This window comes from Pristiophorus japonicus, chromosome 1 (assembly GCF_044704955.1).
Source record: "Pristiophorus japonicus isolate sPriJap1 chromosome 1, sPriJap1.hap1, whole genome shotgun sequence".
In the NCBI taxonomy this organism is placed as follows: domain Eukaryota; kingdom Metazoa; phylum Chordata; class Chondrichthyes; family Pristiophoridae; genus Pristiophorus; species Pristiophorus japonicus.
The window spans coordinates 375,258,884-375,276,519 of NC_091977.1; the positions used below are offsets into that span (position 1 = coordinate 375,258,884).

General features: G+C 47.4%; 1 protein-coding gene across 3 annotated transcripts in view; it reads left to right on the plus strand.

Annotated features, from left to right (window-relative positions):
* LOC139273931 (kinectin-like) overlaps positions 1-17,636 on the plus strand; it is an 81,937-nt gene that overhangs the window by 37,848 nt on the left and 26,453 nt on the right. For all 3 annotated transcript variants that reach the window (XM_070891020.1, XM_070891005.1, XM_070891012.1), the window contains exon 7: positions 4,281-4,435. In XM_070891020.1, coding sequence (XP_070747121.1) covers positions 4,281-4,435 — 155 coding nt within the window. The remainder of the gene's footprint in view (positions 1-4,280; positions 4,436-17,636) is intronic.

The window sequence follows — 17,636 nt, forward strand, 5'->3', positions numbered from 1 at the left end:
CTGTGACCTCGCGGATGGAGCAATGGATGGCAAACTGGGAAATTTTGGAAATGCTTCCTGTCGCACTCTGGAAGGATCCATTGGCGCAGAAATTGAGCGCGCTGGTGACATTGACTGAGAGAGCCGTGCTTACCCTGGTCTGAGGCTTAAGGTCTGGTTGCAGCAGATGACAGAGTTCTGTGACCATGTCCTTGCTGAAGTGCAGCCTTCGAACACATTGTTCCTCAGTGAAATTGATGTAGGAGAACTGCTGCCGGAATACCCTGGGAGGGTAAGGTCTCCTGTTGTCATCCCTATTGGGCATTCTCTCTCTGGCCACATTTTGCTGCCTTGCTCCCTGTGCCGCTCCATGTCCTTCTCTCTGCCTTTTTGTCTGCACTTGTCTCTGCCTAACTAGCCTCTGACGGTGACGTTGGAACACGAGGTCGAGTGCCAACACAACCTCCATGAAACAGTATAAATATTGTGATTTCAAATCTGCCCTCAATGATAAAAGGGAATAGTTAAGAGGCAGAATAGTTCTTGAAGTGAAAATCGCTGAAATCTGTCCACCAGCCATTCTGCCTATGTGTTTGAAAGCTGCACTGAGTAATGGCCGACAAAAATTCTTAGTCAAGATGGTGCCTTTAAATAGCGCTCCTCCAGCCAACACCTGACTGCAACTCGACAGCTGAAGCTGTTGTTGTCAGCGCCTTGGGGTAAGTGAGGGGGCGCGGACCAATTTCTCTTCTGGGGCGCTGCTCACGGCGATGACATCATCGCTGAGCGGGGCGCTGCTGCCAGGAGTGAAGTGCTACCTCTTAGCTCTTCCACAAAACCCCCACTTAATTCCACGGAAGGAGGTGCTGTTCTCGCCATACCTGGGTGAAAAACCATTTGCACCCCATTAGCGCCTCCTGGAGGCATTCACGGCAGGCGCACAGGAAGTCAATTTCGGCCCCGACGTCTCTAGTTGTGTAGTTGTTAAAGTAATCATTTTAAAAGTCAACTAAGTTTTCTGTTAAAATCTAAGCTAATGAATTTGTTTTGAAGACTGGGTGTACTCCAGACAATGTCTCCATTAGTAACCCACATTGAAGCAAAAGCAGAAACATCTGTAAATAGAGATTATAAAAGGTAGGAGGAGTTTTAAACTTTTCACTGGTCAATTCTGATCATGCAAACACTCTTGGGATAACACCGATGTCTGGTTATTGTGAAACTATTTTGTAATATTGCCTCAGTCTCTTAATGACATTTTAGTTTTGATATGTTGAAATGTTTCAATTCGAAAAGTAATCTAGGTAACCTGCTTAGAATGCAGTTTCTTTAACCCTAAGTGTAGTCTTAAGCCAGTAAAAGCATTAATGATAAAATAATGACTACAGCTCCCCATCATTACTATGATACATCTCAAGTATTTTCATCTCATGTAAATGTAACTACAGGCAACTCTCGATTATCCGTACACGGATCCAACGGGCAACCGTTGTAACGGAATTTAAAATTCTGTTGCTAACAAGTGAAAAGACAGTTCAAAATAATTTGGAAAAATCGGCTTCCAAACACTGTGCTCATTTGTATTTGCTCATCCTCTCTCTCTCTCACACACACACTCTCTCTCTCTCTCACATTCGCACATTCTCTCTCACACAATCTCTCTTTCTCTCTCTCTCTCACTCACCATAAAAATCACCCTCCTCTGCCCTTGCTTTGCATGTGTGTATATGCGCTGCCTCAGCCGCTGTCTCTCGCGGCCGCCACTGACGTTGGGAACGGGGGCAGGGCCGGCACTGGGTTCCAGGCACAGAACCTGTACATGCATACTGGTAATGTCCATCTTTTGTTACTGTTTTTAGCTGATTGTATTTATTCATTAAAGTTTTAACTTTAAAATGTAGACTTACCCTAACGGAAAAATTGTTTACCCAGAATAGCCCAATCCCCAAGGGACCCGGATAATCGAGAGTTGCCTGCATTTATTATCTTCTGGTGCTTCTACATGTGCATAGTGCATGCACAAACAAGAAAGAATAATGTTCAAAAGAAGGGGAATTAAAATTTCTGCGAATGATATATTGCTAATCTTCAAAAAATTGTGAAGACTTACTATGGGTGTCAAGTATCAGGGAATATATTTTGGGATGAAATGCAAGACAGTAGTTAATAGATTGATAAAGGAATGTGGAAACATAGAAACATAGAAAATAGGTGCAGGAATAGGCCTTTCGGCCCTTCGAGTCTGCACCACCATTCAATATGATCATGGCTGATCATGCAACTTCAGTACCCCATTCCTGCTTTCTCTCCATACCCTTTGATCTCTTTAGCTGCAAGGGCCATATCTAACTCCCTTTTGAATATATCTACCGAACTGGCCTCAACAACTTTCTGTGGCAGAGAATTCCACAGGTTTACAATTCTCTGAGTGAAGAAGTTTCTCCTCATCTCGGTCCTAAATGGCTTACCCCTTATCCTTAAACTGTGACCCCCTGGTTCTGGACTTCCCCAACATCGGGAACATTCTTCCTGCATCTAACCTGTCCAATCCTATCAGAATTTTATGTTTCTATGCGATCCCCTCTCATTCTTCTAAATTCCAGTGAATATAAGCCTAGTCAATCCAGTCTTTCTTCATATGTCAGTCCTGCCATCCTGGGAATCAGTCTGGTGAACCTTCACTGCACTCCCTCAATAGCAAGAATGTCTTTCCTCAGATTAGGAGACCAAAACTATATACAATATTCAAGGTGTGGCCTCACCAAGGCCCTGTACAACTGCAGTAAGACCTCCCTGCTCCTATACTCAAATCCTCTCGCTATGAAGGCCAACATGCCATTTGCCTTCGCCGCCTGCTGTACCTGCATGCCAACTTTCAATGACTGATGTACTATGACACTCAGGTCTTGTTGCACCTCCCCTTTTCCTAATCTGTCGCCATTCAGATAATATTCTGCCTGGATAACCTCACATTTATTTATATTATACTGCATCTGCCATGCATTTGCCCACTCACCTAACCTGTCCAAGTCATCCTGCAGCCTCTTAGCATCCTCCTCACAGCTCACAGTGCCACCCAGCTTAGTGTCATCTGCAAACTTAGATCGTACATTCAATTCCTTTGTCTAAATCATTAATGTATATGGTAAATAGCTGGGGTCCCAGCACTGAACCTTGCGGTACCCCACTAGTCACTGCCTGCCATTCTGAAAACGATCCGTTTATTCCTACTCTCTGCTTCCTGTCTGTCAACCAGTTCTCTATCCACGTCAATACATTACCCCCAATACCATGTGCTTTAATTTTGCAGACTAATCTCTTGTGTGGGACCTTGTCAAAAGCCTTTTGAAAGTCCAAATACACCACATCCACTGGTTCTCCCTTGTCCACTCTACTAGTTACATCCTCAAAAAATTCTAGAAGATTTATCAAGCATGATTTCCCTTTCATAAATCCATGCTAACTTGAACCGATCCTGTTACTGCTTTCCAAATGTGCTGCTATTACATCTTTAATAATTGATTCCAACATTTTCCCCGCTACCGATGTCAGGCTAACCGGTCTATAATTCCCTGTTTTCTCTCCCTCCCTGTTAAAAAAGTGGGGCTACATTAGCTACCCTCCAATCCATAGGAACTAATCCAGAGTTTATAGAATGTTGGAAAATGACCACCAATGCATCCACTATTTCTAGGGCCACTTCCTCAAGTACTCTGAGATGCAGACTATCAGGCCCTGGGGATTTATCGGCCTTTAATCCCATCAGTTTCCCTAACACAATTTTCTGACTAATAAGGATTTCCTTCAGTTCCTCCTTCTCGCTGGACCCTTGTTTTCTAAAGTGTTGGAAATGCACAGAAGTTCTGAGCTTTGATGATTAATACAACACACAATTCTTATTCACATGCTGCTCGATCTGTGCACTTCATTATTTTCAGTATTTATTTCAGATTTAGTTTTCTTTTATAGTTTAAAAAAAATCCCATTTGCTCCTTTAGATCAGTTTACATTTTTAAAATTGTATATTTATTTTAATGGGTGAAATTTAGTATTATAAATTTGGGCTATAGTCCTATTTAATTATTTGCCATGACTGATTATTTACACAATTTTAAAAATAACCGGAACAAGCTCTCACTTCAGAAAGATTGGGATTGACTGAGGCCTGGGAGCAACTGTCGGCCTCTGGTGGTAGATGACCACAGTAACTGGGAAAAGAATAGAGAGATTTGATACTGTGCCGCAAAAAATGGTTTTGATGCTTTATCATTTACATAGTTTTTAATTGTTTGTGTTTTAAGCTTAATCAGCATGTTGAAAAGCACCAGGCCGCAGAGTCTCAGCTTGGAGAAAAGAAGTTGGAATTATTAAAGACCCAGGTTGCCCTTCATCAACTTGAGGAGAAGTACTACACCAGTACTGCATCCATGCAAGACCACATTGCTAGTGAACTGCGGTGAGATTATGGATTGTATTGTTTTCTTTATAGCAGAAGAACATAAGAATTAGGAACAGGAGTAGGCCATCTAGCCCCTCGAGCCTGCTCCGCCATTCAAAAAAATCATGGCTGATCTGGCCATGGACTCAGCTCCACTTACCCACCCGCTCCCCATAACCCTTAATTCCCTTATTGGTTAAAAATCTTTCTATCTGTGATTTGAATACATTCAATGAGCTAGCCTCAACTGCTTCCTTGGGCAGAGAATTCCACAGATTCACAACCCTCTGGGAGAAGAAATTCCTTCTCAACTCGGTTTTAAATTGGCTCCCCCATATTTTGAGGCTGTGCCCCCTAGTTCTAGTCTCCCCGACTAGTGGAAACAACTTCTCTGCCTCTATCTTGTCTATCCCTTTCATTATTTTAAATGTTTCTGTAAGATCACCCCTCATCCTTCTGAACTCCAACGAGTAAAGACCCAGTCTACTCAATCTATCATCATAAGGTAACCCCCTCATCTCCGGAATCAGCCTAGTGAATCGCCTCTGTACCCCCTCCAAAGCTAGTATATCCTTCCTTAAGTAAGGTGACCAAAACTGCACGCAGTACTCCAGGTGCGGCCTCACCAACACCCTGTACAGTTGCAGAAGGACCTCCCTGCTTTTGTAATCCATCCCTCTTGCAATGAAGGCCAACATTCCATTCGCCTTCCTGATTACCTGCTGTACCTGCAAACTAACTTTTTGGGATTCATGCACAAGGACCCCCAGGTCCTTCTGCACCGCAGCATGTTGTGAAGGGCTTTTAAATTGTACCCAATCCACTTCTTTAAACATTTGCTGTAACGCAGAAATGTTCATGATGGTAATGAAGGGATTTAATTCTTAACATTTCCACTAATTATCTTTCATCCAGTAACCATGTAGCATGGAAATAGTATATACAGGAAACTCTCGTTTATCTGGATACGAATGTAACGGAAAACCCGCCGTAACGGAATTTAAAATAACTGTCACACACGTGAATATCTTGCTCACTTCAACTATCGCAAACGTGAACAGCTTGCTCAATTACACATAAATTGACGCAGTCGTAGACTTCTTTCTCACTTTTCAACTGTCACGCGCATTGAAAGCAGTTCCAGCAGTCGGGTGTACAATTTAAAATGTTTTTTTTTAGGAGAATTCTCATTTTACTTATCACGAGGTTCTGCAAACTCATATCATCCACATTTTAATTAAGAAGAAAATGAATTAATTTAAAGAAGCAGATATAAGATCGCTATTTTAAAAATCAATCTCAGTTTTAACAGAATTAAATGTTTAATTTTGAAACATTATTGTCATGTAGTTCACCATCTTGCAATGACTATAAGTATGTAACTGTAACTCATGCATACTGTACCTGTACTCTTGTAATGCACACCCTGACCACAGGGAGTGAGCTCCTCACCTGGGCTTCCAGGTATAAAAGGGGAGGTCCCACCCAGGATCAGCACTCTTTAGTCCTGGGAATAAAGTGACAGTCACAGAGTGACCGTGTCTGATATATCCATGCCTCGTGTGAGTTTGTAACAAGGTGCAGAGACACTACAGTTATGAATCAATTTTCATTTATTTTATTACATTCACATTCAAATAACATGAACTAAATCTTCGTGGGTGGTTCTATCACCTTCAAATATTAGCTTTAAAATGTAAACTCGCCCTATCGGAGAATTCGTTTACCCGGAATTGCCGAATCCCCGAGCGATTCAGATAAACGAGAGTTTCCTGTCTTTGTAGCTTCACTGGGATGGGAGGCTGGTTTTTTTGCTTACAACATTCCATAGCTTGTAAATGCTGGAATTTTCTACACTAAAGAAATATTTATTCAGCAGACTGTGTGTATAGATTGAGTTGTTTCGGTCTAAAAATTGAATTATCCAACAATCAATGTTCTGTCTTCATCCCTGGACTCCTAATTGACCCAAGAAAATTCCTCTTTCCCCAGAATGTATCCGTTCGCACTTTTCTGCGTTAAATTTCATCTGCCACATGTCCCGCCCATTCCACCAGCCTGTCTATGTCTTCTTGAAGTCTATCACTATCCTTCTCACTGTTCACTATACTTCTAAGTTTTGTCATCTACAAATGTTGAAATTATGCCCTGTACACCCAAGTTTAAATCATTAATATATATCCAGAAAAGCAGTGGTCCTAGTACCAACCTATGGGGAACACCACTGTATACTTTCCTCCAGTCTGAAAAATAACCGTTCACTACTCTGTTTTCTATCACTCACCCAATTTCGTATCCATGCTGGCACTGTTCCTTTAATTCCATGGGCTTCAACTTTGCTGGCAAACCTATTATGTGGCACTTTATCAAATGTCTTTTGGAAGTCCATGTACACCACATCAACCACACTGTACTCATCAACCCTCTCTGAATTTTTTGATGAGGTAACAATCAAGTTTGTTAAAGACGATTTGCCTTTAACAAAGCTGGCCTTCCTTAATTAATCCATACTTGTCCAAGTGAACATACTGCATGAACATACATTTAAAAATCAATTTTAAATCCAATTCTGTTCATCTTGATTTTTTTGCTATTTGCTATTCATAGTAATCTTACAAATGTGTACATAAAGAACAGTTTAAAACTTTTTTTACAAATATCAAACAAGAGAAATCTGGATCCCACTTCCCTTTTTTCGACATTGATTCTCCAACTGTTCTATTTTATTGTACTTTTTCCTCTATCTAAATTAACCAATTTTTAACATTTTGAAGCAGACGAGATAAAAATTGTGCTTGCTCCCATCCCCTCCTTTAGATCTGGATCACATTCTCTCCTCCCCCCCCCCCCCCCACTGCTCTCACTGTGCTCCCCTCAACAACTTCCTGACCTTCACCCCCCTCTCTCCGAGCTCTGATCTCCGATCTTGTTAGGTATGGAAGAACTTCACAAGACTGAGCACTGTGAGCTAAAACTGATGTGACCTTAGTCCCTTTAATACAACTCCAGAATGCCTAAGCAGCATGGCAGACAACCTTTTATACTCCCTTGCAAGAGATGTGCAGGTGACCCTTGGGCCTCCAACAGTTGCGTCCTGTGGTGGTAAGTCTTACACAGTTACAATGTTTCTTCTTTTTCTTCATCATCATCATCATCATCATAGGCAGTCCCTCAGAATCGAGGAAGACTTGCTTCCACTCTTAGCATGAGTTCTTAGGTGGTTGCACAGTCCAATATGAGAACCACAGTCTCTGTCATAGGTGAGATAGACAGTGGTTGAGGGGAAGGGTGGGCGGGGAGCTTGGTTTGCGGCACGCTCCTTCCGCTGCCTGCGCTCGTTTTCTGCATGCTCTCGGCGACGATACTCGGAGCTCAGCGCCCTCCTGGATGCACTTCCTCCACTGGCCAAATTGGTCTTTGGCCAGGGACTCCCAGTGTCAGTGGGGATGTCGCACTTTATCAGGGAGGCTTTGAGGATGTCTTTGTAACGTTTCCTCTGCCCACCTTTGGCTCGTTTGCCGTGGACGAGTTCCAAGTAGAGTGCTTGCTTTGGGAGTCTCATGTCTGGCATGCGAACTATGTGGCCTGCCCAGCGGACGCTAATGTTTGTGCGTCTGTCCTCCCAGAGGATTTGCAGGATCTTGCGGCGACAACGCAGGTGGTATTTTCCAGCGACTTGAGGTGTCGACGATACATGGTCCACATCTCTGAGCCATACAGGAGGGCCCTCACTACAGCCCTGTAGACCATGAGCTTGGTGACAGTTTTTAGGACCTGATCTTCAAACACTTTTTTTCCTCAGGGGGGCGTCGGCTGCACTGGCGCATTGGAGGCGGTGTTGGATCTCGCCGTCAATGCCTACTCTTGTTGATAGGAGGCTCCCGAGATAAGTGAAGTGGTCCACGTTGTCCAGGGCCGTGCCGTGCATCTTGATGTCTGGGGGGCAGTGCTGTGGACGAGGACAGGCTGCTGAAGGACCTTTGTCTTACTGATGTTTAGCGTAAGGCTCATGCTTTTATACGCCTCAGTACATATGTTGACTATGTCCTGGAGTGCAGCCTCTGTGTGTGCACAGACGCAGGCGTCGTCCGCGTACTGTAACTCAACGAAAGAGGTTGGAGTGGTCCTGAACCTGGCCTGGAGACGGCGAAGGTTGAACAGCTTCCCACTGGTTCTGTAGTTTAGTTCCACTCCAGCGGAGAGCTTGTCAACTGTTTAGGTGAAGCATGGCAGCGAGGAAGATTGAGAAGAGGATTGGGGTGATGATGCAACCCTGTTTGACCCCGGTCCGGATGTGAATTGGGTCTGCGATGGATCCGTTGGTCAGGATCATGGCCTGCATGTCGTCGTGAAGCAGGCGGAGGATGGTGACGTACTTTTGGGGGCATCCAAAATGGAGGAGGACGCTCCATAGACCCTCACGGTTGACAGTGTAAAAGGCCTTTGGAAGGTCAAAGAAAGCCATGTATAAGGGCTGGCGCTATTCCCTGCCTTTTTCCTGCAGCTGTCGCGCTGCAAAAATCATGTCCGTTGTGCCCCGAAGGGGACGAAATCCGCACTGCGACTCCGGGAGGAGCTCCTCGGCCACGGGGAGAAGACGGTTGAGGAGGACTCTAGCGACGACTTTCCCAGTGGCTGACAGCAGGGAGATCCCTCTGTAGTTGTCGCAGTTGGACGTCCCTTTTTTAAAGATGGTCATGATCACTGCATCTCTAAGATCCCCCGGCATGCTCTCCTCCCTCCAGATGAGAGCGATAAGGTCGTGAACTCGAGCTAGCAGCGCCTCTCCACCATACTTCAGTGCCTCAGCAGGGATTCCATCCGCTCCCGTAGCCTTGTTTTGTAGCTGTCTTATGGCTTTTTCTACCTCGTGCAGTGTTGGGGTCTCACTGAGGTGGTGGCGGATAGCATGCTGCGAATGGAGTCGAGAACACTCAAGTCAAAGGCAGAGTCTCAATTAAGGAGATCTTCGAAGTGTTCATTTAGCGGGCCCTGACTGCCTCAGTGTCCTTGATGAGTGTTTCCCTGGTTCTTGGCCAGCAGCGGGGTGGGGCCTTGGGAGTTTGGACCGTATGTGGCCTTGACTGCGGTGAAGAATCCTTACACATCAAGGCTGTCGGCAAGCTGCTGTATCTCCTGTGCTTCCTCCATGCACCACCTGTTCTTTAGGTCCCGGGTTTTTTGTTGGACCTTCGCCTTTAGCCATATGTAATGCTGCTTTGTTGCTCCCGAGTTGGGTTGCTGTTTAAGGCTCAGAATGCCCTGCGCTTACAATCTATTAGCTCTTGAATCTCCGGATCATTCTCATCAAACCAGTCCTGATGTTTACTGGTTGAGTGATTGAGCGTCTCTTTGCAGGCACTGGTTATGGAAGCCTGGAGGGCAGACCAAGCACTGTGGTCATTCTGTGTCTCAGGGTCATCAAGGCACGCCAGGTTAGCTGCGAGGCGCTGACTGTAAAGGGCTCTCTTAGCTGGGTCCTTAAGTGCCCCGGCATTGACTTTTTTGCGACACAGCTTCTGCTGCCCCTTTCACTTTGGGGCTATGTTGATGTCAATAATGGATCGGATTAGGCGGTGGTCCGTCCAGCAGTTGTCAGCTCCTGTCATGGCACGGGTGATGTGCACATCCTTGCGATCCCTGGCTCAGATGATGATATAGTACAGGTGCCAGTGTTTTGAGCGAGGGTGTTGCCACGATGCCTTGTATTTGTCCCTCTGGCGGAACAAGGTGTTGGTGATGACAAGTTCATGCTCTAGACATTTTGTCAGGAGTAGGGTACCGCTGGAGTTGGCTTTCCCTACCCTCTCTCTGCCAATCACGCCTCCCCAGAGGTCTGTATCCTTGCCGACTCTGGCGTTGAAGTCACCGAGGAGGATCAGTTTGTCGCCCACGGGGACGCAGGTCAGGGATTTTTCGAGTTTGGAGTAAAAACTCTGTTTGGTCTCATCTGTTGCATCGAGTGTTGGGGCGTAAGCACTAATGACTGTGGCACACTGGTTCCGGGATAGGGTGAGTCGAAGCGTCATGAGGCATTCGTTAGCCCCGCAGTGAGAGTCTTTGAGGCGGTCGACCAGCTCGTTTCTGATGGCGAAGCCGACTCCGTGCAGTTGGCGTTCTGCCTCTGGTTTCCCTTTCCAGAAGAAGGTGTAACCTCCACCATGTTCCTTGAGCTGACCTTCCCCTGCCCACCAGGTCTCGCTTAGGGCAGCAATGTCGATATCAAAGCATCTAAGTTCCTGGGCAACTATGGCGGTGCGGCATTCCGGTCTGTTGCTGTTGGGGTTGTCCATGAGGGTCCTGACGTTCCAAGTCCCGTACTTTGTGTTAGAGGAGTGGAAGATGCCTGTGCGTGATTTCTTTTTAACGTGGGGTAGTCATTGCACACCGGCTACCACACGGGCTTAGCTGAGCTAGGTCTTGGTCCAGTGGCAAGGGGGTCCAAGACGACTGGAGACCAGGCACTGCTGTACAAGCCTAATTGCCTGCGGCGAGGTGTTGGCCGCAGGCTCGGCGCTGGGTAGCGTCCTTGATGGTAGGTGGTCCAAGGTTTGGTTGGGGGCAGGCATTGTGGGGGGGCCACATAACATTACGTTAACCCCCCCCCCCCCCCAAAAATCTTTGATATAAATTATTTACAAGTTGAAACGATCCGGGGCCCTATGCTCCCTGAGCCTGAGTCTGAGTTCAAACTCTGGCATGGGTGAGTTGGTCGGACTATTGCTGCGCGGCTGGTCTGACAGGACTGTTGGAAATGGTGGGTTCATCCTCTTGATTGACAGCGAGGTCGATTGCTGGTTGGGTGTGTGTTGGTGGATCGATGATTGTGATGTTCTCTTCAGGTTGTTCCTGGTTGTCGGTGAACCGCAGTTTGGTCTGATTCAAATGCTTTCAGCACGTTTGTCCATTCAATAGTTTGACTATAAACACTCTATTCCCCTCCTTGGCCAAGACCGTGCCAGCAACCCATTTAGGACCATGACCATAATTAAGGACAAACACAGGGTCGTTAACATCAATGTGACGTGATACAGCCGCGCGATCGTGGTGCATGTTTTGCTGGTGACACCGGGTTTCCACATGATCATTTAGATCCGGGTGGACTAGGGAGAGCCTGGTTTTGAGTGCTCTCTTCATTAACAATTCTGCAGGGGGAACCCCAGTGAGCGAGTGGGGTCGCGTCTGTTGGCTGAGCAGAACCCGAGATAAGCGGGTGTGCAAGGAGCGTCACGCGTTTCAAGCTCTGCTTGATAGTTTGGACTGCCCGTTCCTCTTGACCGTTGGATGCGGGCTTAAACGGGGCAGACCTGACATGCTTGATGCCATTGCATGTCATAAACTCGTTGAATTCCAAGCTGGTGAAACACGGTCCATTGTCACTGACAAGGACGTCGGGCAAGCCATGGGTGGCGAACATAGTTCGGAGGCTTTCAATGGTGGCAGTGGATGTGCTGGATGACATGATTACGCCTTCAATCCATTTAGAGTACGCGTCCACTACAACTAAAAACATCTTTCAGAGAAAGGGGCCAGCAAAATCTACTTTGATCCTGGACCACGGTTTGGAGGGCCATGACCACAGACTCAATGGAGCCTCCCTTGGTGCATTGCTCAATTGTGAGCACGTGTTGCACTCTAAGTCCGAGTCAATGCCGGGCCACCAAACATGCGACCTGGCTATAGCCTTCATCGTGACTATGCTTGGGTGGGCATTGCGTAGGTCGCGTACAAACGTTTCCATGCCTTTTTTTGGCAGAACCACACGATTACCCCAAAAGAGACAACCTGACTGGATGGACATTTCATCTTTGCGTTGGTGAAACGGCTTAATTTCATCTTGCATTTCCCCGGGAATGGCCGACCAGCTCCCATTGAGGACGCAACTTTTTACAAGTGATAGCACAGGATCCTGGCTGGTCCAGGTCCTGATCTGGCGAGCAGTGACGGGTGACTCCTCGCTCTCAAAAGCATCCATGACCAGAAGCAAGTCTGCGGGCTGCGCCATTTCCACCCCGGTAGTGGGCAATGGTAGCCGACTGAGGACATTAGCACATTTCTCTGTGCCTGGTCTGTGGTGGATAACATAGTCATAGGCGGACAGTGTTAGTGCCCATCTTTGGATGCGGGACGAAGCGTTGGTGTTTATATCTTTGCTTTCTAAAATGAGCGGTTTGTGGTCGGTTTCAAGCTCAAACCGACGTCCAAATAGGTATTGGTGCATTTTCTTAACCCCATATACACATGCTAATGCCTCTTTCTTGACCATAATGTAGGCTCTTTCAGCCTTAGACAGACTTCTAGACGCGTATGCAACCGGTTGAAGTTTGCCCGATACATTGGTTTGCTGTAATACACAGCCAATCCCATACGAAGATGCATCACAAGCTAGCACTAATCGTTTACACGAGTCATACAGTACAAGTAACTTACGAGAACAAAGTAGGTTTCTGGCCTTCTCAAAGACTGTTTCTTGAGATTCACTCCAGACCCAGTCGTCACTCTTACGTAGCAACATGTGCAACGGTTCCAGCAAAGTGCTTAACCCGGGTAGAAAGTAACCAAAATAGTTGAACAGTCCCAGGAATGAATGCAGCTCCGTCACATTCTGTGGTCTGGGTGCATTCTTGATGGCCTCTGTCTGTGAGTCTTGGGTCTGATGCCGTCTGCCGCAATCTTTCTCCCCAAAAATTCGACCTCTGGCGCCAGGAAAACACACTTGGAGCGTTTCAGCCTGAGTCCCACTCTGTCTAGTCAACTTAGAACCTCTTCCAGGTTGTGCAGGTGTTCGGTGGTGTCACGACCAGTAATCAGGATGTCGTCTTGAAACAACGGTGCGCGGAACCGATTTCAGCAGACTCTCCATGTTCCTCTGGAAGATGGCAGCAGCCGAGCGAATCCCAAAAGGCACCCGTGGTATATAGACAGTCCTTTGTGCGTGTTGATGCATGTCAATCTCTTCGAAGATTCAGCCAGCTCCTGTGTTATGTAGGTGGAGGTTAGGTCCAACTTGGTGAATGACTTCCCCCCCCCCCCGGTAATGTTGCGAGCAGGTTATCTGCCTTGGGTAGCGGGTACTGGTCTTGTAACGATACTCTGTTGATCGTTACCTTGTAGTCTCCGCAGATTCTGATGGTGCCATCGCTTTTCAACACCGGAACGATCGGACTGGCTCACTCGTTGAACTCGACTGGCGATATGATTCCCTCTCATTGAAGTCTGTCCAGTTCGATCTCAACTTTCTCCCTCATGATATATGGAACCGCTCGAGCCTTGTGATGAATGGGCCTTGCATCGGGGACCAGATGGATCTGCACCTTGGTGCCTGTGAAGTTGCTGATGCCTGGTTCAAATAGTGACGGAAACCTGCTCAGCACTTGGGCGCACGTGGCATCATCCACTGACGATAGTGCTTTGATGTCGTCCCAGTTCCATCGAATCTTTCCCAGCCAGCTTCTGCCAAATAGAGTTGGGCCATCGCCTGGTACAATCCACAGTGATAAATCATGCACAGCTCCATCGTACGATACCTTCACTGCCGCACTGCCAATGACTGGTATGAGCTCTTTAGTGGAGGTGCGCAGCTTTGTCTGAATCGGGCTCAGTTTGGGCCTTTGTGCCTTGTTGCCCCACAGTTTCTCAAAAGCCTTCTGACTCATAATTGACTGACTCACCCCCGTGTCCAACTCCATTGATACCGGAATACCGTTCAATTTGACTTTCAGCATGATAGGAGGGCTCTTGGTGGTGAAGGTGTGTACCCCATACACTTCTTCCTTGGGTTGAGTTGCCTCTCTTTGTTCTGCGTGATCCGCGCCGGATCGATCATCCTCTGCCAACTCTGCCACGTGGTGAGTCGCAGCACTCTTGCAATTTCGCTGGAGGTGCCCAATTGTTTCACAGCCTTTGCACACATGGAGTGCTTGAATCGACATTGATGGGCTCGATGATTACCCCCGCAGCGCCAACATGGTGCTAATGGGTTTGCATTCACGCCCGATGGCAGACTCTGAGTCATCCTAGGTCTTGCAGCTGCAGATGTGTAGGCCCTGCCATATGCAGTTCTGCCTGCTAGCGACGTTATTTTATGCACAGTACTTGCCGGTGAGCTTCGAAGCTGGGAAGATATCTCTGGTATTATCGCTCGTGAATATGAATGCCTGGGCTATCGTGATGGCCTTGCTCAGGTCTAGGGATTCGGCGGATAGCAGCTTGCGAAGAGTGACCTTGTGGCCAATGCCAAGCACAAAAAAGTCCCGCAGAATTTCCCCCAAAAATCCAGCAAATTCGCAAGTTCCCGCAAGGCATCTCAGGTCAGCAACATAGCTCGCCACGTCCTGGCCCTCGGAGCGGTGGTGCATGTAGAAGCGATACCTGGCCATTAAGACATTCTCCTTCAGCTTGAGGTGTTCCCGAACCAGCGTACACAACTCTGTATATGTCTTCTCTGCTGGTTTCTCCGGTGCTAGCAGATTCTTGATGAGGCCGTATATTGTGGACCCACACACGGTGAGGAGAATTGCCTTGCGCTTGATCGCTTTATCGTCCCCACCCAGCTCATTGGCCACGAAGTACTGGTCGAGCCACTGAACGAAGGCGTCCCAATCATCACCCTCTTCAAATCTCTCTCAAATACCAACAGCGGCCATGACCGCGTGAAAGTTCGTAATCTGTTACTCGTCGCCAATTTTGGGGTATGGAAGAACTCCACAAGACTGAGCACTGTGAGCTAAAACTGATGTGACCTTAGCCTCTTTAATACAACTCCAGAGTGCCTAAGCAGCATGGCAGACAACCTTTTATACTCCCTTGCACGAGGTGTGCAGGTGACCCTTAGGCCTCCAACAGTTGCGCCCTCTGGTGGCAAGTCTTACACAGTTACAATGTTTATATACATAACAGATCTCCGCTCTCTTCCCTCTCACTCCACCCCCTCAGATCTCCCTCTCTCTCCACCCCTCCGATCTCCCTATCTTGCCCCCGATCTCCTCTCTCACACCCCACCGCACCCTTCCCTCCCGACGATCCACTCTCTTTCTATCTATCTCTCTCTCCCTCCCCCCCCAAACCCCCTGACTATCTCCTCACTCTTCCCCCTCACCCGCCCGATCTCTCTCTACCCCACGATCTCCTCCCTCTCCCCCGCCCGATGATCTCTCTCCCCTCCCCCGCCCGATCTCCTCTCCCCTCCCCCGCCCGATCTCCTCTCTCTCCCCTTCCCCGCCCCGATCTCCTCTCTCTCCCCTCCCCCGCCCCGATCTCCTCTCTCTCCCCTCGTCCCCCGCCCGATCTCCTCTCTCTCCCCTCGTCCCCCGCCCGATCTCCTCTCTCCTCTCTCTCTCAAATAAGGAACTGAAGGAAATCCTTATTAGTCAGGAAATTGTGTTAGGGAAATTGATGCGATTGAAGGCTGATAAATCCCCAGGACCTGATAGTCTGCATCCCAGAGTACTTAAGGAAGTGGCCCTATAAATAGTGGATGCATTGGTGATCATTTTCCAACGTTCTATTGACTCTGGATCAGTTCCTATGGACTGGAGGGTAGCTAATGTAACCCCACTTTTTAAAAATGGAGGGAGAGAAAACTGAATTATAGACTGGTTAGCCTGACTTGGTGGTGGGGAAAATGTTGGAATCAATTATTAAAGATGAAATAGCAGCGCATTTGGAAAGCAGTGACAGGATCGGTCCAAGTCAGCATGGATTTATGAAAGGGAAATCATGCTTGACAAATCTTCCAGAATTTTTTGAGGATGTAACTGGTTGAGTGGACAAGGGAGAACCAGTGGATGTGGTGTATTTGGACTTTCAAAAGGCTTTTGACAAGGTCCCACACAAGAGATTAGTGTGCAAAATTAAAGCACATGGTATTGGGGGTAATGTATTGACGTGGATAGAGAACTGGTTGGCAGACAGGAAGCAGAGAGTCGGAATAAACGGGTCCTTTTCAGAATGGCAGGCAGTGACCAGTGGGGTGCCGCAGAGTTCAGCTATTTACAATATACATCAAGGATTTAGATGAAGGAATTGAGTGTAATATCTCCAAGTTTGCAGATGACACTAAGCTGGATGGCGGTGTGAGCTGTGAGGATGCGAAAAGGCTGCAGGGTGACTTGGACAGGTTACGTGTGGGCAAATGCATGGCAAATGCAGTATAATGTGGATAAATGTGAGGTTATTCACTTTGGTGGCAAAAACAGGAAGACCGAATATTATCTGAATGGTGACAGATTAGGAAAAGGGGAGGTGCAACGGGACCTGGGTGTCATGGTACATCAGTCATTGAAAGTTGGCATGCAGGTACAGCAGGCGGTGAAGAAGGCAAATGGCATGTTGGCCTTCATAGCTAGAGGATTTGAGTAAAGGAGCAGGGAGGTCTTACTGCAGTTGTACAGAGCCTTGGTGAGGCCACACCTGGAATATTGTGTTCAGTTTTGGTCTCCTAATCTGAGGAAGGACGGTCTTGCTATTGAGGGAGTACAGCGAAGGTTCACCAGATTGATTCTTGGGATGGCAGGACTGACATATAAGGAGAGATTGGATCAACTTGGCTTGTATCCACTGGAGTTTAGAAGAATGAGAGGCAATCTCATAGATTCATAAAATTCTGACAGGATTGGACAGGTTAGAGGCAAGATGAATGTTCCCGTTGCTGGGGAGTTTCAGAACCAGGGGTCACAGTCTAAGAATAAGGGTTAAGCCATTTAGGACCGAGATGAGGAGAAACTTCTTCACTCAGAGAGTGGTTAACCTGTGGAATGCTTGACCGCAGAGAGTTGTTGAGGCCAATTCGTTAGATATCTTCAAAAGTGAGTTAGTTATGGCCCTTACAGCCAAAGGGATCAAGGGGTATGGAGAGAAAGCAGGAAAGGGATACTGAGATTGAATGATCAGCCATGATCTTATTGAATGGAGGTACAGCCGCGAGGGGCCGAATGGCCTGCTCCTGCACCTAATTTCTGTTTCTATGGTCTCTCTCTCTCTCTCTCTTCCCCCACGATCTCCTCTCTCTCTTCCCCCACGATCTCCTCTCTTCCCCCACGATCTCCTCTCTCTCTCTACCCCCACGATCTCCTCTCTCTCTTCCCCCACGATCTCCTCTCTCTCTCTCACCACCCCCCCCCCCAATCTCTCCTCCCTCCCATCACCCCCCCCCGATCTCACCTCCCCGTCCCCCCGATCTCTCCTCCCTCCCTCCGCCCCCCCAATCTCTCCTCCCTCC